Below are 22,567 nucleotides of genomic sequence, written 5' to 3' on the forward strand. Positions count from 1 at the left end.
GAAGATTAGACTGACCTCTATTCTATGTCTGTAAATTTTTAGATTGCATTTTGGCAAATGACACAGTTATGAGCCGACGTGTTGGTGTACTTATTGAACGTTGAAACGAAATGTTTGCGAAATATCAGATTTCTATTGTTTGGCGGCAAATGTTGGAAACGTGCGAAGCACAGTGGTTGCTGGTGGGTGAATCTGATTCTGATTAGCAATAGTTTACAAGTATGTGTGTGTCAATGGGTGGCTAAAATGTCACAAGCGTCTCAATCCAGCCTACTTACCATAAAAACATTGAAAAAGCAGGTACTTAAATTTACGGTAAGTCCGTCTCGTTTCGAATTTACAACAAACTTGAAGTGTTTAATGAAATGCTGTTTATTACTAATATTGAGTTATTTTGCAATTATTAGAGTCGTCATGCAAATTATAAATTGACTGTGCTGTATTTTAGACGGAGCAACAATGCGGTGAAACCAATGCCCTGGATGGATTTACACAAGATATATATCAGTTAGTTAACACTTTCCAATTTGACCACAACTTGGAAAACACTACTGCTTTTGCACAGAATGTTGTTGGAACTCTGGAAATGCTCTTTACTAATTTGTTGGAAAGGTTAGCAATGAAATGAGTTTCTCTGAAACTATACAGCATTTTTGTGTGGTTTAATCTGGTCTGTTTCTGTAATAAAACTGTTTTTTACAGAATTATCAATAGTCTTCAAATTGAAGAGAAAGTAGATTTACTTATTTTACAGGTGAGTTTTTACTGATTTTTGTATTCATATTTAACTAAAATTGCAAAAACGGTTGTTTATCCGATAGAACATTGTGGAAAATGTATCTTTGTTGATATTGTTTTACCAAAAGTTGTTCAAGCATTTGAATGAAAGTCAATCTAAAATGAACATGCAAATTGTCAAAGCTTCTCATCCTGTGTTTGGTATCCTTCATTCATCATACAGACATTGCAAGGTTGGTGAATGCCTTTAAGCATGCTCATGTTGATATGTAAAGTGCACATTTGCAATTTTAGTAAACCTAAAAAGGACTGAATTGATTTGAAAATGTTTGTAGAACAGTCAAAATTTGTATGGAGAAAATTTTGTGATGGCAGCAAAAGTGTTAAAAGAGTGGTTTGAAAAAACATTTGCATTGCAAAAACTTATTGGAACTGCATTGATGCAAATAGAAGTTGATGACAATGTTCAGTCTAGGGACGCTGCAGTGACAAGTGAGTAAATGTGTTAAGTTGCTAACATATTACATGATTTTCCGATACAAACATTTTTATTTCAGCAAGTGAAAAACTGTTTGATATTTGTGAAATTGTCAATGGACTTGACAATATGCTGTTGGTTACCAGCTGGAAACTATTGATAAGGTATATCATGAATTTTTTTAGGTTTGTTAATTGTTGTAATATGTGAATGTGTCTTATTGTTTACAACATATATAATGTTTTATTGCTCAGGAGTATCTTTTTTATTTTTTGTATGATGCAGACTGTTTTGGTCTATCGCAAATACTTTTTTATTGCGTACTAAATCCCAAACTGTAACCTATAATTATTTAGCGAAATATATCTGTCAAGAAATAGCTTGGTCAGTTGCTAGAATATTATGAACTATAAAATACAATTGGGAATTTAAATGCAGCTAATCATTTTTGCATTACAGTTTTCTTTCCAAATGTAAAGTGGTGTTGCACAGCAATTTCAACTGTATTTTGTATGTTACAAGTCTTACTCAATGCATTCAAGATTTTGTCCACAACATGGTTACTACTTGCAATGAAAACAAGGACCAACTAAAAGCAGGTAATGTAGTTCTCAGTGTAACTCACGTGCAATTTATTGGCACTTGCAACAATGACAGTGATTTTCTTGTAATCACTATCATCCAATACAAAGTGCAACAAACAATGCAAAGCCAAATCCTGAAATGGTTGCTATTAGTTTTCCAGCTCGCTACAGCTTTGCAACAGCATAACACGTATACTTTGCATATCACCTGGTGCAGTGTGATAAAACAGTATCCATGTTGTCCAAATTAGAGGCAAAATCTTCAGTTTTTGTAGACTCCCCCCAGTTTAAGCAACTCTCCAATTCAAGTAAACTGGCTGTGTATCTTACAAGCCTTTTGCCATCGTTTTATTCTGACTACGGTTTGGAAAAAATGGATGATACTGTCAAATCTTTAATCCAGTTTATACTTGATGTGATTAACATGACAACACCATACATACTGGTATGAGATTTTGTTGATCTGTGGGATACATAATGTGTTTTAAACAATTTGAATTGTTGTAGGAAAATGACTTGCAAGATTGTGTGAAGGACATTTTTAGTGTTAATTTGTTGGACAGCCTAAGCAAGTGTTTAAATGCTGTTAGAAGTTCTGAAGTATTGCAAAACATTGTTTTGTGTGAAGGTAATTTGATTATTGTTTAGCACAAGTTTTGCAAAGAATTGTTTTGTTTAAACCAGTGTTTTTCAACCTTATTCTACTCCGTGTATGAAACTTAAACAAGCAGTAGTAAATAATGTAGCTATAAAACTGCTGCCATTTGCTACTGGCAGAAATAAGTTATCTTAAGACAGTTTTGAGCAATTGAAGTGGGTAAAACCTAGCTAAGTCCAACTCCTTAATTGAATTGAATTATTGGAAATAAAAAGTTCTTAAAAAGAACATAAAATGTATATTTTCGTTTTATAACCTATTATTATTGACAATTATTTAAACATTTATCCCCATCAGTATGCCCCAAAATACATTTAAATCAAGCGTATTTAGGTATAAATAGTTTATATTATTATAAGCAAGCAGGAGTTTTTTTGAGTCTTTTTTAAAGGTTTAGTCGATAATTATCGATTCATCATTCCTGGTTTTATTTCATAATATGTCTAGCTCCTGTCCACATTTGTGGTTTCTATCTCAGAATATATGTAATATTATGTTTTTGCAGAAAGTGTGAAGCCATTTACCATGATGATTATTTCATTGAAGCTATGTGTTTTGATAAGTTCTTCACCCAACAAATCCACCAATATCTGGTATTCTGGCAAACCTAAATCGCTTGTTTCAGTTATGTTTGATCTACTACCTCAAGGTAATGGTTGCTTTGTGAACTAAATATGTTAGCATCGCATACAATGTTTCACTTTTCAAACAAGATTATAACTTCCCAATCCTGTCTTTCAAATACAATGTTGTAATACAGCTGAATGTGGTAATGGTTGCTTTATGACCTAAAAATACAGTTTTACTTTTTTCAAGCAAGTTTATAACTTTCTGTCTTTAAATCACATAATCTATTTTATTGCATAGGGTTCATAAAACCATAGCTTATCACTTGCAACACAAAAACTGATGGTCACTGCTGCCTACCTTTTTTATCTATTGTTTTATGCAACGCTTGTTTCACACCTTTTTTATCAATCTTTTTTGTGACTAAAAGTAACTGGTGTAAATATGATGTGGCCCTTCATATCACTGATGATGGCTTAAGCATTTGCCGAAACATTTGAACAATAAAGCATGTTGCTTTTTACAACTAATTGGGACGTTATTTCATCATTGAAAACTAATAGATTATTAGATTATTATGGGTCCCCTTCCCTGAAGGGGACACATATTGTTTTTGTCCGTATTTCTTTTTTCTGTCTAACGCTGGCTTGTTAGACGCGTTTGGTTAAGAAAGAGTGCTTCAAATTTATTCAAATTTGCACAGATGTTAGTTATTAATCTAAATTTGATCCTCCTGAAGTTTGACCCCGATTGACCCAGCGGTTCACCCACAGGCCCCCAAAATGCAAAATTTTTAAAACATGGTTTGTTATATGCGTTTGGTCAAGAAAGAGTGGTTCAAATTTGTTTAAATTTTGTCAGATGTTAGTTATTAACCAAAATTTGATCCTGAAGTTTGACCCTGAATGACTCAAGGGTTCACCCACAGGCCCCCGAAACGTAAAATTTTTAATGCTGGTTTGTAACGCTCGTTTGGTAAAGAAAGAGTGCTTCAGATTTATTCAAATTTGGACATATGTTAGTTATTAATCCAAACTTGATCCTCCAGAAGTTTGACCCCAAATTACCCAGCGGTTCACCCACAGGCCCCCGAAACGTAAATGTGTCTAACGCTCGTTTGGTCAAGAAAGACACTGTAGGCAGAAGTCCCAAGAGAGTAACTCACTGGTTTACGATAGCAGGAGGGCTCAGCTTGACGTCGGACAGACGTTTTACGAGACGTCGTTTTGGTGATCATAAATCAGCTGTTTTGCACAGCAATGCTATTTCGTTTTATTAAGTTATCACTCACATTTTCAGTTTTGGCAAAGGTTTCACACCTATGACGTGATTTAAACCTAATAAGCGTGCTTCGGTTTCGTATATGTCAAGCAAAACTTGTTAATCAAAATAAAGTTGAAAACATAAACTTGACATTTTTGCAAGATAAATGTGTTTTTTTAAATGCTCGTTGTCAGGTCGGCCACCACATGACCACGGGTTACTTAAGGTCAACTAGTAGGTATTACTAACACAGTTCAGAACTTTCTTTCGTCATAACGTAGCGTTTTTTTGGCAATAAATTTAGGAATCAACACTCAAGGCATGTATAAATTAGGTTAAACGGTGTTGTTGAACAGTAAGGACGGCGTGCTATTGAAAACGGTGTCAATAGGACAAACAATCGTTGCACCCTGAGAGGTTGCTACAGGTCAATGGTTTTGTGAAACAAAGTTAAATGAAAAACGAATTATTATGTGTACACTTGTAGCAAATTGCCTGTTAATTTAAAGTGTCTGTAACACAACTGTTACAGCTTTCTAGAAAAAAATGTGTTTAAAACCCGACCTTGGACGACAATATCTGGGTCAAAGCAAGAGATAAAATTAAAGTATTTGTTTCGTTCTTTTTTAATGTTTTTGTAATTAAATGACAATAATAGTGCAAAAAGAATACGAACAAAAAATGTTTATTGTTGGGTTAATGCTTTCTAAAAATTTGTCCTTAAAAATCTAAAAGTCACCGCAACATTTGTTTACCGTAAATCCGCACAAACACGCGTGTGGGGACCCATTAGTTTTTGTTTACAAAAACAATCATATGTGTAGATCAAATGATGTGTATAGTAAATTGGTAAATATCGTATAGCAGGTGTGGCCAGCACGTCGATCGCGATCGACTGGTCGATCGCCTGCTTTTGACTGGTCGATCGCCACTAAATTCTCCACAACTAATCAAACGTTTATTAATTGAAAAACAAATTAAATATTATAAAACAGCACTTCTGTCATTTTGAAACAACGCACACATGTGTAATAAGACAATACCTAAGTAATTGTCACTTTCTTTGTTGCGTAACAATTGTTATTTTGGCACCAAATTATGTCGTAACAACTACAATGTTTGTCGTCACAACTTGAGTGTTTGCTTTAACGAAGCTGTTGCTATTGATTGGGGAGATTTAAAAGTTCCCACTGACTACTTTGATAAAAATTGTGTGCATATGCGACGTTTTATTGTTGTAATAACTAGGTGATGCTTGCCAACAAAACTCATGACCATAAATATGTGGCAATTGTCAAGCAAATCGCATGAAAAAATTTGCGTTATTGCTTTGTGTTAGTGTCAGCCTAAATTACGACTGATCAGTCGATCGCGTACAATTAAGAAAATTTTCGTCGATCTTAACGACTGGCAAGTTGGCCACCCCTGTCGTATAGAATATATAAAATGGAAGTATATCAGAAAGCCACCCTTCTAGTATTCTATTGACTTGACTGGTTCACAGTACGCCAGGCCCATTGAAGGTGCCACATTGAACCAGTCGGTCACCAAGCGTTCACTACCATATGGCAAGGAAAAATCTAGCCTGCGGTAGGATTGAAACCCACGACAGGAGAATTTCCAGGAATTTATTGGTTAAAAGTTCACTTGAAAATAAATTCAATAATTCTACAGTGCACGATGAACTGTTTAAATGTGATTCTATTCACCTCGGAGGGTGTCAACGAAGGATGTCCTTGTACGAAGCTGTTGTGTCACACATGTGTGCCTTTGTGTCCAGTTTTCCAACAAATGCCTTGAATCATTTAGAAAATGTTCTGTTAACTAATGCAACATCATCTCATCCACACAGGACACTGTTAGCAAATGATGTTTGGTGTTTTCTTGCAAGGTGATATAAAGTTCTGTAATTGGAATAATTCAAAACATAATGTGGTAAATAAAGTATCTTTTGCTGTAATAAGTTTATGTCATAAAATTGCCAACATAAGTTTTTTATTTTTTCATTGGATTCTCAAATCGTCAAAGAATAACATTATACATGTAACAAGCTGTTGTGACAATTTTAAATAAAACATTACAGTTTAGAATTATCTGGTTACCAATCAAAGTTTAATGTTTTACTCTTGGGTCTAGACCAGTGGTCCTTAACCGGGGGGCGTCAGTCCAATGCCAAATAAACAAATTCAATTCATATTTTTGCAACTGGTGTGCATTATTTGTAAGCAAACAACAAACGAGATTTAAAAAATGCATGGATGTTATGACACAACACCTGTTTGCACATCATACATTTTAAACAATGCCATATATTGCTGTATTAGCTTTTCCAGTTCACAACAGAGGCAGGGTAGAAAATAAGGTTAAAAAATTATTCAAGACATGTTTTGTTGTTTCAGTAAGTCCATTGAGGTTGGTTATCATTATGTGAAAACGTTGATCAAGTGGCTTTCTTCTAAGCAATCCCGTCGGAATGATAAATTTGGTTACACATTGCAAAGACTATTTTCGATGCTGTTACCTGTCTACAAGACTGAGTTGGTGTTCACAATCCCATTTACGAAGGAAAATCTTACTGTTTGGAGATACTTAGGTGTGAAAAAATATTTGTGTTACATTTGGTCGCTGTTTCTAATTCACACAAAATACTATAAGATGGTGTTTTCAACTCCTTTAGTAAATGGGTTGGGTGTATTTTGTTTTCACTCTTTTCTCTATTTCCTTCCATGCACTTTTGGCATATAGTCTGGACACCTATTTTAGTTATGGTAAGGTTGAACCTATATCTGCACAGTTTTTTTTCTCAGCCTTTCATGTGGTCTACAGATCAATAAGCTTGTTTTTATCACTGTGGCCTATTTAGTGAATAGGTTATCTACATCTGCTGTTGGTGGGTATGTCATTACTTCAATTATCCAAGCGGTTACCTGACTTAACAACATTCAGTTGAATAAAATAGATTGGGTCATGCTGATTTGTCTTTTTATTAAAATGATGCTTGGTTAGCCTCTAGATTGGGTAAAACTGTAAAACAATTTTATAAATTGAAAAAACATTTGGCAGTTTGTAAACTACTTGTGGTGGTTTCAACAAAACAACCCTCTCTGTTTGAAGCATATGTATGTTGTAAATGTAAACCAATATAAAGCCGGCCTGTAAATTAGTGTATTGTTGTACTTCCTTTACACTTAAGTTTAAATATTTTGTTGTAATTCATCATTACATTTTAGGTGGAATGTTAGTTGCAAGTTCTCCAAAGCCATCTAGTGTTTTATTAAATGTTTGTGAGAAGGTAAAAGATGTCATCGATGATTGGTTTTCACATGAAGGAATTGCATCACAACTTACTTCAATGGTATGTATCCTCCAGAATTTGTATCAGATATATAATTGATTTTTTTTATTTTAATGCACCAGCAACAGTGGGGTATGTGCTTTCATGACTTGCTTCATTTTTTACTTGGTGCAAAAGTAAATGCAAAGTTAATCCAGGTTTTGTCATGCTATGTTGACCAGATCTCTACAATTTTGCAACAGTTTACTGCAAACTAAAGTTCAATTGGGCTAAAGCCGGGCTGTAGAACCTCTAAAGCTTCATGAATGTATATTGTAATACATGTACTGGTGTTTGTATCTTGGTTAAAACTTGTTTGCTAGATATTTAGTAGTGATGGGACGATACCAGGTTTTGGAGCGAGTACCGAGTACGAGTACCACATGTTTGGTACCGAGTACTTAAGTACAGTGTTGTACTTAGTTGTATATCACTCGCTAATTTTTCTGCCATGGTCGGGGTACAGGCGTGCACTCACACATGCCGAAAAATGTAATCTCCATGTGATAGCGAAAAATATATATGTAAACTGGCGGAACTTTTTTCCAATTTTGTGCTATCCGAAGCAAATATTGGCATGAAGTTGCCCGTATTCTTATGGTGCAATTCGGCCTTCGGTACTTGCACGTTGGTATCGAAAACTGAGACAAAATATTTCGATACAGAGTATGAGTATCGATACCACTGAAATCATGCGATACCGGGTACCCGTCCCATCACTAATATTTAGCTTGTAAAACTGATTTAATGGTTGTATTGGACTAGAAAGGCCAACTAGACACACACATATCAATCTGCCTGACTTTATTGTACATAAACAATGTAAAAAAACTGGTGCAATATAGATGCTGACAATTTAAATATTTAACAATGATTAATAAATCATTAACTTTTGGTGGTAGACAGTATTTTTATCAGATATTTCTTTTTAACTATAGTTGATAAAATTGAAATAAAAATTAATAAATAAAAAGTCGATCTTTTTAGGCTAGCCATATTCTGGTGGTGGAAAACATTGTACATGGTAATTTCAGCAAGATGTCAGATATTCAAAAGGTATGCTACACCAGTGTTTCTAATCTGATAATAGGCAACTTTCCACAAAATAAATTTCTTGATTTGCAAAGTGGAATAAATTTGAAGCTAGAATAGTACAAGTACAACTGATAAATATATCTAATTTTAGATTCTTTTTTATTGTTTATCAAATTTTTAATAATTGTTTGGTTTTGTGATGAAATAAAATGTATTTGCTGTTTTAATGTTTTAAATTAAGTGAAAAAAAGATTCGCATTTCTTGGCAATTGTATTTTGTAATCACATTTTTAACCTAATTGGCATGTAGCTGAAAAATGTTTTTTATTTTAAGGATTCAAGCGTTTTGTCTGCATTGTCAAGTTTGTCTATGTGCTTTATGCACTTACTGTTGTCTTTGCCGATCTCTTGTGAATTTGAAGACCAACTAGTAATGCTGTATAGCTCTTTGGTACATTGTTTGGCACATTTGTTACCAGTGTGCAATGACAATATCAGTGTTCAGAAGGTAAGAAAACTATTTTTTACAACCTTTTTAGATTTAATTTATAGATTAATGATTAATGGTAATACCTTACCCCAGCCCTAATACCCCTAAATGTCAGCACTTTAGAGATATATCATTTCGAATGGATGTTTCTAAAAAAATACAAAATCCTAACAAAATGCAAACAGTTTTCCAGTGGGAAACCATTTGTATGCCAAATGTCTTGTTTTAATGTATAGACACAAAAGATTTACTTATTTTTTGTGCACTAGCAACAGTGAAGTAAATATTCATATGATTTTCTTCATCTTATACTCAGTGCTAAAGTAAATGCAAAGTTTATCCAGGTTTGGTTGTAGTAAGTTGACCTCACCTCTACAATTTTGTGACATACATATTACATGGAAGTTGATAACATCGGTGCTCGCCCAAGCACGCTCGGTGCTTTGTGACGCCACAAACATTCCCAATCCCATGCTAGTTTTATAGCTTTCCAAAGTCACTTACGTCACCAAAAGTGAATTAAGCTGTACAGGCCCCAGAAGTATTCCACTATTTCACGCATTTAAAAAACATTCTTTTTTGATCCTGGTTACCCTTTCGAATACTAATTTCGTATGTTAGCAGAGCATGAATATGCAAGTTTAATGCTCGGGTCAGTTTGTGCAACTGCTCGGCCGAGCACCAAGCCGATGCTCGGTACGGAGTACTTCGGTTCTGGCTCGGCTCGGCCCATTCCTATTACTACTTTTAGCTGCTTAAAAAATTACTTCGCTCCATCTGTTGTTTTAGATTTTGCCAAGATGTTTAAAAATTGTAAATACCAATACATGGAATCCTTCAAATGTAAGCATTTTTTGGTACCGCTTGGTGGAGCTATGTGGTGCACTTAAGTCTTCAACTTTGTCAGCAGATAACCAGGTATGAACTTTCATCTGTATTAGGCGTGTTAAAATGAACATTTTTTATTGCATTTTGGTCCAGTTTCGATTAACTACCAAGTATGTTTGGTTAACATCTAAAAAGTGCAACCGATAAAATTGTAGTGCCCATATGGAACAAGCAACTTAAAATTACTTGTATTGTGTATAAAATTCGACAAGTTGATTTTCGTTTCAAATAAAAACAACAGAACACACTCGTGTTACTATGGAAACGTCTTATACTGGTTTCTGAGAAGAACTGGCATTTACGTTTCGCCACCCTAAACGCCTTTGAGAAGTTTTCCCGCGTAACCAAGTATCCTCAACTTGTGGCACGCGTTTGTGCAAATGACGTCACACAATCGTCATGGAAGTCTGATGACGTGGAGGATGTAGGTAGCCTAGTGAAAGCCCATTTGCAGCGGGTAAGTTGTCTTAGGTGTCAGCAAAACAGAGATGTAGGTATTTTTGTCAAAGCGTGATCTGTGCAATGTTGTTGGGCCCATGGAGAACTTATGGTGTGAAGATAAGGGAATCAACGCAAAAATTTTGTTTTCGTTTATCGGCCATTGTTGAACTTAACTATACTGTAGTCAACCATTCTCTTTTTTTCTTTCTAGTTGTTGTGATTAAAGGTGATGTTTTTTATTCTGACACTGCACTTGCTTTACGGTTAAACGTAAGAAAGTGTGCGTTTTGACATTTAAGACATAAAAATGGTTTGTGTTATATCATATTCAAACGTGTAGACTGTAGACAGTTCTTTTGATACTATTACTCCATAAAAAACTAAAAACAGACTTTCTGCCAACTGGAAGTTTTAACCCACTTTTCTTGGCATTACATTGACTATATTACAATACTTTCGAGTGCTTTATTTAAGCGGTGCTGGTGGCTTTTCTTGGAACCTCACAAGGTTTCTGTGACTTAGAAATAATTAAGACACTGGGTTTAAAAGGTTTTACAAATTTTATCACCACATTTGTTGTGTTATTCAGACCGTAGTTTCACTTTCCTCTAATCTCACAACGAGCGATGTAGTGGCTATGAACGGCAAAGCGTTGCTAGAAGCGGACAACATGGAGCGTAGTGCCTGTAAAGATCAATTGAATCAAGTTCAAAAATTAATTAAAGACATTGCTCGAAACGCTGAAGATTTGAGCAAATATAACAGTGAAGATTTGTCCCCAAACGACGCTGAATCCTTAAGGAAGTCTGTTTCTTATTTTACAGCAATGTTACCGAACCGGTGATTGTGATTTTATTTATTTAAATGATTATACTTATTTTTTTTACACGAATAAATTTCTTTTTTATTGCTGATTGCACTTTGTTTGGCGATTTATATGTTGAATATCAGAGAAAGCTTGTTTTTATGCTCGGTAATTAGTCCATCCCTTCGACGCAAATTGAACCCCTCAATCTGCCATGATGTTTGCCCGAAGAAATACGGTTTTATCTCAGCAGTAAATTACACATCTGCTTGGTCTGAGAAACGTTTTTTTTTTGTGAGGAACACATTTGCAAACATTTAGGCATACGCGACAAACAAAATTTAACTAGTTAAGTAGCTAGTTGTTGGACCTGACTTAATGTCAAAAAGGCCCCAAAACGCCTTGTTCGAGACCAAATGTCTTTTGTGTTTGTTGTATTTGTCTTTTCTGAGGCTTTTATGTATACGCCTGTCAATCAAACTTTCGGGCCTAAATAGGCTTCTCAAAAACGAATCGGCTTTCGGCCCCAGTTTCAGGCCCGTTTACAACTGATACATTATATTTTTGCCAACTCGGTAGCTCAAAATCGGATTCAGAACCATGCATGTGTCTTTGCGGTTTTGGACAGTTGTAAATTATAGGTTTAAAATACAAGAGTGTTTTCCTTTATACATAACGTTTGAAACCAAATTCGAGAAAGTGTTTGGTCCCTAATTGTTTAGCTAACTGCACTGTTATTAAATACATCGTTTAAATAATCACAAAAGGCAGTAAAAGTTGTCGCAAAACGTGTTGGTTGTCAGTTATTCATCATGATCAATTTGCTAAGGGCGCTGTAAACTCTCTTTATCTGAATGACATCAAGATGATGTTGCGCCTGGGGCAATTTGGAGTAGAGCAAAAAACGCGCTCAAATCTGGTTGGACGAGTACTGACGGCACCACAACAACTAGAATTGTAATTGATTTCAGACGTAGTGTCGAAATGGAATTGGTTGATTGTTGTAAGCTTGTAGATGGTGTTAATTTTGTAAATAGCAAGTTGCTTTTATTGAAAGTACAATAGTTCAATGTTGTGCAATCAAAGTTTACATACAGGTTTGCAGACTAAATAGGCTACTGACAACACATAAGCGTCACTCAGCTTTTAGGCAGCGTTTTAGGACAGACAAGTGTAAATTGTTCTTCAAAAGGTGGCTGAAACAAAAAAGTAACCAGTCTTAAGACCTATAGTTTATCTGTAAAACTGTCGCATTATTTTACTTTTTTTACAGTGTACGGAATATATCAAACAGAAGAACGGGTCCTTGCTCGGCTCTCTGTAGAATCAGTAAACAAAAATTGAATTTTGCCATGACATTAATTTGTCATGGAACCCAGAAAAAAACCTTTGTTGCCATGGTTACGCTGCTGACACTATTACTGCATGTTTTATTGGCGAGTTCTACTTTTGCTGACAAAAATGCCAGACAGAAACGGCAAGCAGTTGTTAGCAGGAGGTCCGTTTGTCCGGATGAGTGTAAATGCACCGTTGAAGAAGACGGTAAGTTAGTAAACAATAGTGCAGTGTTTTTCAACCTTTTTTGAGCCACGGAACACTTTATGCATTAAAACGATTTTGCGAACCGAACAAACTCTGTAATGATGTAGTAAAATAAACAAGCTCACCGTCAACTACTGTATTGTCTTAAGAAGCAACAGGCCCACGCAATTACATTATTATTATTACACAACAATGAATAAAGCAAATCACGATGAAACATTCATGTTAAACCACAGTCTGCTCCCATTGTGTTAAAGCAGTGATTTTTGACCAGTGTTCCATGGAACCTTATTGATTTGGTAGAGCTACTAACACCATAACGAGAATCTACCCCCAAATTTGATTTCGCTTTCACAAGGGGGCGTAAAGAGCTGAATTTTTATTTAGCGGCTATAAATGGGTTGGGTTGGAAAATATTTACATAAAATTCTTACATTAGTAACTATTTTTTTGGGTTAGTTTTATTGAATTTTAAGTGCTAATACCTTACCCCGACCCTAATAGCCCTAATCGTCAGCATTATTGGAGATATAACCAATCAAATTTGGGGGTAGATTCTCGTTATGGTGTTAGTAGCTCTACCTGTTGATTTAATGTGGAACACATTGCGATCTTTAACGGAACACCGATTGAAAATCACTGCAGTAGTAGTGAATAGTGTGAATTTTCTAGGACCAACTGTGTGTCATATGTTTGTGTTACCGAAACGTATACACCAACAGTTTCATGACTTGAATATGTTTAAAAAATGTTTGCTTAAAGTTTCGAAACATGTTAATTTCTTTGCCATTTAAACCGACAACAATAAATATCACTTTTAGAAGCAACCACAGTGTTCAACCAAAGCTATATCATTCACATTACAATATTACTCATTCATGACCAATATGAAAATTTATTATATTTGCTAATTTCGGCATTTTACATTGTTAATTTTCGTAACTGATTGTATTAAGGGCGAAAGTTCGCAAAATGTGCGAATCGAAACAAGAAAACGATTCCCATTAAAATTCCTATTGATGTTGCGGTGATTGATCTTGGTGGAAATAAGATCACTGAAATAAAAGCTGGATATCTGGATGGTCTTACACTTTTAAAAGAGCTTGACCTATCGTACAACCCACTGACAGTAAGTTAGTGTGTTTTGTAAACAATTTGAAACAGTTAGTGTACTTTGGGACCGTTACTCATTAATTGATTATTGATTTCCGCTAAATATTAGCTTGCCTGAAACCTTATATGAGACGGAACCAGTGATGAAAGTAGGCTATGATAATTTTTCTATCAAAATGATCACATTCGTTAACATCGTTTCGAAATTTTTGCTGTAACCACAAAAATAAAAACAACAATCGAAGGCATAAAAGTATATCCGGGCAAAATATTGTAGAAATGACAAAGATAAAACGAAGATTATTCAGGGTTTTATACTTGCTTTTCGTCATTTTTTTGCTTTTTTTTTACAGAAAATTGAACCAACAGCAATGAGGCAACTGGGTCGTTTGACCCGACTTGACCTTTCATTCACAAAGTTGAAAAATCTGACCTTAAGTGACCTCGGCGAAAGCGCAAGATCTTTAGAGGTGTTGATTCTATCAAATACTGATATTCGCCATTTTCCAAAGCTTCATGATGAAGAAGGTAAAAAACACAAGATAAAGGCAAATTTTATTTATGATCTAGAATTTTTATTGATTTTTTTTGTTGTATTACTGGCGAATTTATAAATTTCAGGTGGATTTATGACCAATCTTAAGGTTTTGGATGTTTCCTCTAATTTCTTTCCGAAAATTCCACGCGACTATATTCCCAGCTCTGTGGAGGAACTCGACCTTTCCTGTTTGGAAATGATAAAACTTCCAGCAATTTTCGGAAACCTACAGAAACTGAGGAAGTTGACAATTAATGGATGCAATGCACAAAAGGTACCAAGAAATCCTCTTATTTCGTCACAACTCTAATAACAACATTTTTTAGAAAACAAACCATTCAATAATATGAGCTATTATTATTCTCAAATAACTTACATACTGCAGTGATAAAAGTAGAAAATTTTTTGTACCGGTACGACTCTGTATTTGTCTACATCGTCACGAAATTACATTCTTAGTTGTTACCAAGCCACCGGAATATTAACAATAATTTTAACTGCGTAACATAAAACATCAATAAGAGCTTTAATCATCAAGGTACGAGAATTATCTATGACTTTTGTGATAGATTTGTGTTAAGACTCTTTGTGTGACGTCGTTCTATCAACATTTCTTTTACCGAAACGGAGGTAAAAGAATAAGAAAATAGCGTTTTGACATTATAATTTTTTTGAGTTTTCTTTACCCTGAACAGTTTTTCATAGAAATGCCAACATTTTCTATTTTGAATTTTTTTGGCCAATAACAAATCATGTTTGCAGACTAAACTTACATACGTGGGAAGAAGAGCGTTTGCCGACTTACCAGAATTACAAATATTGGATCTAAGTCACAACTTTATTAACACGATTCCCGATATTTTGCCAATGAATTTAATATCTCTAGACCTATCGGATAACAGGTAAGTTATATTTTCTCAAGTTTTTGTGTAAACTACTGAGGTTAAGTCTTTCTACAAAAGAAATCCACGAACAAACTTCTTTCTTTGATAACGTTAAATAAAACGAACCATATCCAAAATGGTTTTAAGAGCAGCACAGGAATTCTGCCTGGCTTATGTTTCATTACGATGCTTTTAATTCAATTTTCTCACAGTAGCCTATAAAGCACAGTTGTTTACGATACAATGAAATAATTTCAGAATAACCAGAATCAAGACGTCACGATGTGCCAGTCAGTTGGAAATCAGGGACAACTACAACGTTATTCCAGTGGATGATAATACAGGTTAACAACAAAAGCAAAATCAAATTCAAAAACCAACAAAAACGCCACCTAAATTGTTTTGTGAATTTTGTCCTTTTTGTCTAGATGCAAGCTCGTCCCGTTTGGGAAGTTCCCTTTCGCGTCTGACCATTCTTAAAAACCTGACTCTTGCCCGCAACCAGATCGAAACAATATGCAGCGACGATTTTATGTTTATGGATTCGCTTCAGGTAAATATAATGCCATTTTTGTGCAACTAAAAACATAAACGTTCCGATGTTCGACTTTTTTCTTATCTCTGGGCTTTCAAACGGAACTGGCTTAAAATGTATAATAACCAAAACAAAAATCCATACCCGTAAATGCGTTTGGTTCTAAATCTAGTTGTTTTTGCCTCATAAATACTTATCTGTAGCAAGCAGTCTTTTTAGCACTTACCAAAACTTTGTGGGCCGCTTGAAACCAAACCGGTTTGGTAAGTTTGGGCTTTTGTGAGCACATCAACGCTGCCGACTAAACGACAATGACATTTGAATACACACAGTACACAGACAAGAATTAACAATTTTTTAAACCGTTTTTGCAGTCTATTGATTTGTCGTACGGCAGGGTGACAAGTTTTCCACTGGATGCATTTCTATATCCGGAATCGTTGAAAAAACTCGATTTAAGTTATAACTTCATCCGAAATCTTGCCATGGGTCAAATGCTTGAACTCGAAGGTAAAACCATCAAAACTTAACAGCTTATTTGTTAATGTGTTTGTTTTGTGTTATAAACAACATCTGGTTTATTTCCGACCTGTTTAACTGTGAAGAACTCATATTTGCTAACTTTATTTCAACTTTGAATACTTTTCGTTGTTATTATAGACCAACCAAAGAATCCATTTCCTTTTTAACTTTATTCCCTAATTTAATCGACTACTTCACATACTTTTTTGTCTATATTGAGGTTTTTACGATTACTGATTCTTGTTTATTCTATTCGACCTGTTTAAAGTCGAAATTAGTACCGAATTCCAACATGAGATTGCCATTTACATTTTTAAGGGGGCCACATGTCCTACAGGGTTACTTGAAGGGGTCATGAGGTCCAAAAGTTACTTTTAGGGGGTCACGGTCCACGAAAGGTTGAGAACCACTGGTGTAATGCATAAAATAAAACAATTATAAGTAACTGGGCAGAGGTGTTCATTCAGTTTGTCTTTGTACAATATTCGGTTTAATCGTGATTTTGCTACTTTTTGCAGAGTTTTACTTGCAAGGAAATTATATCGAAACAGTTGATCAAATCACCGTTGGCACCTTTCCCGCACTGACGAGAGCTGATTTGTCAAACAACAGATTCGAATGCGATTGCAAACTAAAACTCTTCATAACGTTTATCAAATACAAGCCTCAAGGGATATTTGATTATCTTCATCCAAATTCTGGTAAAGTTTGAACCATTTCCTTTGTTCTGTTTTTTCTTTATATAACGCCAACTGCTTTTAAATTTTGTGTTTGTGCTTATCTGATCACCTTGTCAACCGTTTGCGCAAACATTTTTCTAAATTTCCCAAAGGTAAAAATTGCCAAATAAGTTACCGCATTCGGAAAATTGATGCAAACAGTAATTACTTGAATCAATGAAATAATTTATTTAATGGTGTACAGGCTTCCGACTATTGTCTGTGAACATTGCTTCCACTAATCAAGCCTTTGTAATAAGAAACCAGGTAGGCGCCTAAAAGGCGTAAAATTACCAAACCGAAAAAAATGCCACTGTCAATATCTACCAACGCATCCATATAATGTATTTAGTTCAGTATGTATGTGCTGGACCACGGAAGTACAGCGGAACTAACTTGCTCGCCCTGGACGAAGTCAGCGATCTCACATGTGACGATGATGAAAACACTTTTCCATACTGGGCCATAGCTGCACCTCTGTCGCTTGTGGGCCTCGTAATCCTGATCGTGGTGGTAATTTGCGTCATGAGGGTAAGGGCAGGGGAGCGGGTATGCTGTTATGGAAAGAATGAAAACAAGAAAAAGAAGGTTGTTTCACAATACTCCAAATATGACAGTGACATCATTATACAGGTAAACCACATACAAACGAAATGGGTGAATTTTCTTGCGCTAAATTAGTGTTCAAATATTAAGAGGTCGAAATTGTTACGTATATAACGTATATAACGCCCATTTATGTTTGTTTATTACCAAACGTTCCTAGGTTGTACGCTAACAAACTTCAATACTATTTGTTTGGTTGATTATTGGTAAACCTTTTAGAGTGTATTCTTTTTAAGATATCCAACGGCTTTTAGTTAGATATATATCAAATAATTCAATGTCGCATGTATAATCTTACCTTAGAAAAACCTTTCCAAAATTGTCTCTAATAGAAGCAAAAAACACATTTTTGGGGTTGAAACTTCGGCAAATGCTAATGTATATTTTCTTCTAAATTTTAATTTTCACTACATCAAATTTGCCATTAAGGATAGCGAACTCAACGATGCTGCGATTCTTTGCCACACTGAAAACCACAAGTGGGTTCTTAACACGATGATGCCAAAACTACAACGTAACATGCAACAGAGTCAGAATGCATGCGACGACAGTGTTTCACAAGCACCTAATCGTCCACTTAATTTTGAAGTTTTTACCATTGGAAAAACTATCAAGGTACAATATAAGTAGAGTTCAAATTGCTAGGATTGTTAGATTAAGTAAGCACGCGTTTTTCTTCGACTTAACACAAGACCACTCTAAAATGCAAAAAAATAGAAATCAAGTTGTTTTTTGACCGCCTAGAAACTCAAACGATATTTTCTGATTAATTCAAGTTTTGTTTCATTATTCCCAAGTCAAGTTAAAGGCTTGACGATTTAAACACCAGTTGAGTAAAATATGTGCATAAATTTACAAATTATGTTGTTATCCAGTAGGTGATAAGCGTTTCTGGTCATTATCTTGTTGATGTCATTTCAGATTGATACGCTTCACAATTGCATCGATTACAACAGAAAAATAGCATTGGTGGTGACCAACGAGTTTCTCAAGGAGAAATCTTGTCTCTACATTCTACAGGTACGAATATATTTCGACATAAACATAGGCAAATCATACACTTAAAAATCAGTACAATTTTGTATCACTCAAGTAAAGCTGCACACAGCGCACACTGTTCCTACCCACAAGGTCTTATCAGTGCAGCTTGTATCAAGGCCGTATTGGCTATTCTAGCCACGTTACGGCACTTCAGGCGTCTATTAACTCTGCCTCATTATTTTTTCACTTTATTTTTCAACATAAACAATTCACCTTGTTTGAAATGCTACTTGGGTCACTTAGGTCGTCCAGGAACGGATGATTATGGACCCGAAAGACGCTGTCGTAGTCGTAATGTTGGATGCTATCGCGTGGTCTGATCTCCCAGCAAACTTGCAGCGACTGATGACGGAAAAAACGTTTGTTCAGTTTCCACAAAGAGACAGAGAAAGGCAGGAATTTTACTTCTGGGAGTCGATGTGTTCACTGATTTGCACGTAAGACATTTTTGGAACCCTGAGATTAAAGTTTTATAACTTACAAAAAATAATTCATTTCAAAAAAATAAAATGTAAGGATATAAGACAGTTATGGGCAATTTTATTTCAAGAAGAAGATTTTATAATTTGAGCTTGACAATGACTGGTGTAGTAAAAGCCATTTTCATAATTGGATTGGTTTACGTTGTTCTATTAACCTACCATTAAAGCTTCTTTAATTTGTACGTTTTAAATTTTAAATTCTAGAAACCAAAACGTTTGGTGAAACATAATCATGCAGATTCTTATGCAATATTGTCATCCAGTCGTTTCAAAAGCAATGATCAGATACGAACATAGCGTTTTTACCTAAATACATATTTTAGAAATTGGCAATAAAAGCTAATCAAAAATGTTCAAGTAGGCTTATAAAAAAAATTCAAGTTTATAGAGCTCTACCGGCGAATGTATTTTTATTCCACCGTTTCGACGTCCTATACAGGCCGCTTTCATCAGGGTAAATAACACCGAATGCGCGTAGTAAAGTGCACGATAAACAAAGGAAAAAAGATTTAAATGCACAGTTCAAGTATGGCAACTGTATCTTGCTTTTTAAACTGCTTGCATTTTTAAAAAAGTAATAGCTATTTTTCCCTACTTGAAATAGCACCGATCCGACCTATGAAAATAAATGCGTCACGGAAGCTGATGACGAGGAACTGCGCGATGACGTCACAGTGGCGTCAACGCAATACAAACCGCGTCCGCTTGCAAGGGATTGTGCAGAGGTCGAGTTTGGAACTATAAGGTCATCCCGAAGAGCCAGATCAATTCACGACGAACTACCGAGGTAAATGAAATATAAGATCTGCTTTGTCAAGCTTAAAGTACAGTAAAGGTACAATCATCACTGCAGGTCGTATGACCTTAAAATGCAATATAATGCAGTGACACAAAGTATATTGGTTCATTTGGCAAGTTTACGATTGCTTGTCTACCAATGTACCACAGATCTTACTTAAGTTTGTGTTGGAAAGAGGTTAAAATTACGACCCGTTTTCAACTTTGAGACCCTAACAAACCGCAGATTAACTTTTTTCATAAAAGTTGTCCCGGGAGCGAACATCTCAGCTCGGTGCTTTTGGAAAACTAACGCTCTTGCCTCTTGGTCTTACTGAACCTATTTTTTTTTAACTTTGCACAAATAAACAGACAATAAGACGATTTTGTTTCTTTCAAACCAGAGTTCCTCTCAGCGCCACCAGAGCAGCCCGTCTTCAACGTCTGGGAATAACAAGTAAAGGGGAAGTGGCTGATGATGCAATGAACGAGGTTACTGAGGTAAATGCACATAGGTTTTTTTCAGGATCCAATGGACTATAGTTAGGCATTAATCCGACCAATAGTTTAGTTTAGTCCACGGTTACCGAATTTATTGTATTTCCATCGCTGATATCTTTATGACTCAAAAATTAAGTGAAAATAAATCTCGCAAAGGCATATCAACGTTACCAAATCGAACAAGCATTACTTTGATACAATGGGTTACTGGAACGCTTTTTTTCTACATATAGAAGTAAATCGGAAATCCACAAAAAAATATCAAATAATTGATGTTCTTTGTAATACCCATTTGATATCTCTTTCATCAATATGCTCTCTGTGAGTCTAAACTCTGATTAAGAAGTACTGATTTAAACAATTCTTACTGATTTTGTTTTTGTATTTCAAGGCTCGTAATCTGGCTAAGCGACATTACCGCATGAAAGACATAAGCGTGGTCAGCAATTCGTCGCTAGATGGCGTTCAAAGCCCACCTCCGTCAGCAATCGGTGGTCACTCAAATCGTAAGCTGCACGTTTTTATGATTGATGTAACAGTGCATCTACATTCTATAACCTTTTTGTGGCGTTTACTAAAGCGGATTTGATTTTTTAGACCTAAGTCGCCATACAAGCCATAACTTGGAAACAGATATTGACGATCTTTATCACACAAGAAAAGAACCACGAAGGTGATTTTGACATTAAAACGAAAAATCGCGACCCGCAAACGAATAATCGCGTAGTTTCAAAATCTGAAATATTTTAACCAAACAATACGGAATCTACAGAAATGGTAAAACCGGACGAGTTCGCTCTCTGCTGCCACCCAACGAGGACGCTGCAAGCATATATTCTGATGACGTCGAGGTTCCGGTTCCTGGATACGAAGTAAGGCCACCTGAACGCGATCGACCTAAACCGGAAGTTTCACGTCACCCAAGTCGTCATCATCGCCAGCGACGTCACAGCACTTCCGAATCGATCAAGTCACGTGGTGCAAGTACCAAGGGCTCGCGACGTAGTTCTGTGACGCACGATGACGTCATAGAGAATTTGCACGGCACTGTAGATCGTCAATACGAAAACCAAGTAGCGACTTCGACGGTGGGAAGATCAGAGATAACTGATGTTAGCTCGCAGGCAGGAGCAGAGGAGGAGCAAGAGCAAAAAGAACCAGGAAGAATCAGAGGATTTTTTGGGAGATTGAAATCCTTGTTTTAACTTTCGCAAAAAGTAGTACTGTTTTCTTGCTTGAGTAAAAATGTGTTCTTACACTAAAGCGATTGTAGGCATATTTTTGACGCATCGGTGGACATTTGAGCAATCGCACACGAAATAATAAATGCTTTATCATAGCCAACATACTGAAATCGAAATCGTAAAATTAGTGGCTCTGGTTTCCCGAAGTGCCCATTCTTTGTTCCAATATAGCGGCTTTGAATTTTACAACCAAATGTTCACCCAAAACATATCAGGTTACTTATAATTCGGATTCGTGTACTTTCAGTGGAATTTTTTTTTTTGCTCTGTGGCTAAAGACTAAAACATTATTTTACAAAGCTTCTTTTTGTGTTGGCTTTTTTTTCGCACTTAAATTTTTCCATTTTAAGGGCTCCAAAACCAAAAAAATGAACTGGCTAAAGCATTTGACGGTATTTGTATCGGCCTTAACCAATTTTAAGCTGGAATGTTACTGCAAATAGTCCCACAAAACTGGATTTCGTGGTTATTGTTTCAATTAAAACTGTTTTGAAATCGGGTCAAGATTTTATACTTTCGTTTTCGGTTTAAATGAAAGTTTGACAGGAGACAGAAACTGACTAAAATCAGTTTAAAAATGAAATTGTGAGGCTAAAAACTACTTAAATTACATTACAACGGGCGGTGGTGTCGAAAACGACAATATTTTAATCGAAACACTGGCTGAAAAAAAGTTCGGGGTATATTTTGTGATCTAAAAAAGGCCAACGAATCCCGCAAATATTCGACAAAACGGAAGATTAGTTGTAGCGAAATACTTTCAAGTAGTAAGATTAATTTCC

The 22,567-nt window shown here is 35.5% G+C and overlaps 2 protein-coding genes across 2 annotated transcripts; both read left to right on the forward strand.

Annotated features, from left to right (window-relative positions):
* Positions 1-72: 72 nt before the first annotated feature.
* Positions 73-11,390, forward strand: LOC145205686 (FIGNL1-interacting regulator of recombination and mitosis-like). Its single transcript, XM_080078424.1, has 18 exons — positions 73-315; positions 449-612; positions 703-754; positions 822-971; positions 1,074-1,230; positions 1,296-1,380; positions 1,676-1,815; positions 2,067-2,245; positions 2,308-2,428; positions 2,964-3,107; positions 5,963-6,179; positions 6,688-6,881; positions 7,519-7,643; positions 8,610-8,678; positions 8,992-9,165; positions 9,937-10,065; positions 10,277-10,492; positions 11,066-11,390. Exons 1-18 carry the CDS (start codon positions 247-249, stop codon positions 11,318-11,320), a joined length of 2,640 nt encoding a protein of 879 aa, XP_079934550.1. The 5' UTR covers positions 73-246; the 3' UTR covers positions 11,321-11,390.
* Positions 11,391-12,534: 1,144 nt separating this feature from the next.
* LOC145205685 (uncharacterized) lies at positions 12,535-22,284 on the forward strand. The gene is made up of 18 exons (XM_080078423.1): positions 12,535-12,823; positions 13,780-13,952; positions 14,290-14,464; positions 14,558-14,748; positions 15,237-15,376; positions 15,617-15,702; positions 15,787-15,911; positions 16,268-16,403; positions 16,934-17,116; positions 17,487-17,767; positions 18,170-18,355; positions 18,662-18,760; positions 19,025-19,218; positions 19,868-20,050; positions 20,445-20,541; positions 20,933-21,047; positions 21,139-21,214; positions 21,314-22,284. Exons 1-18 carry the CDS (start codon positions 12,634-12,636, stop codon positions 21,744-21,746), a joined length of 3,063 nt encoding a protein of 1,020 aa, XP_079934549.1. The 5' UTR covers positions 12,535-12,633; the 3' UTR covers positions 21,747-22,284.
* The last annotated feature ends 283 nt before the right edge of the window (positions 22,285-22,567 follow it).

This window comes from Phallusia mammillata, chromosome 8 (assembly GCF_965637545.1).
Source record: "Phallusia mammillata chromosome 8, kaPhaMamm4.hap1.1, whole genome shotgun sequence".
Taxonomy (NCBI): domain Eukaryota; kingdom Metazoa; phylum Chordata; class Ascidiacea; order Phlebobranchia; family Ascidiidae; genus Phallusia; species Phallusia mammillata.

Excerpts from the sequence above, each read along its gene's own strand:
- LOC145205685 (XM_080078423.1), top strand. The coding sequence starts at position 12,634 with ATGACATTAATTTGTCATGGAACCCAGAAAAAAACCTTTGTTGCCATG. Across the intron at positions 15,912-16,267 it reads TGTTTATGGATTCGCTTCAG|TCTATTGATTTGTCGTACGG; the intron begins GTAAATATAATG and ends CCGTTTTTGCAG. Across the intron at positions 16,404-16,933 it reads TCAAATGCTTGAACTCGAAG|AGTTTTACTTGCAAGGAAAT; the intron begins GTAAAACCATCA and ends TACTTTTTGCAG.
- LOC145205686 (XM_080078424.1), top strand. The coding sequence starts at position 247 with ATGTCACAAGCGTCTCAATCCAGCCTACTTACCATAAAAACATTGAAA. Across the intron at positions 316-448 it reads AGCAGGTACTTAAATTTACG|ACGGAGCAACAATGCGGTGA; the intron begins GTAAGTCCGTCT and ends GCTGTATTTTAG. Across the intron at positions 6,882-7,518 it reads TACTGTTTGGAGATACTTAG|GTGGAATGTTAGTTGCAAGT; the intron begins GTGTGAAAAAAT and ends ATTACATTTTAG.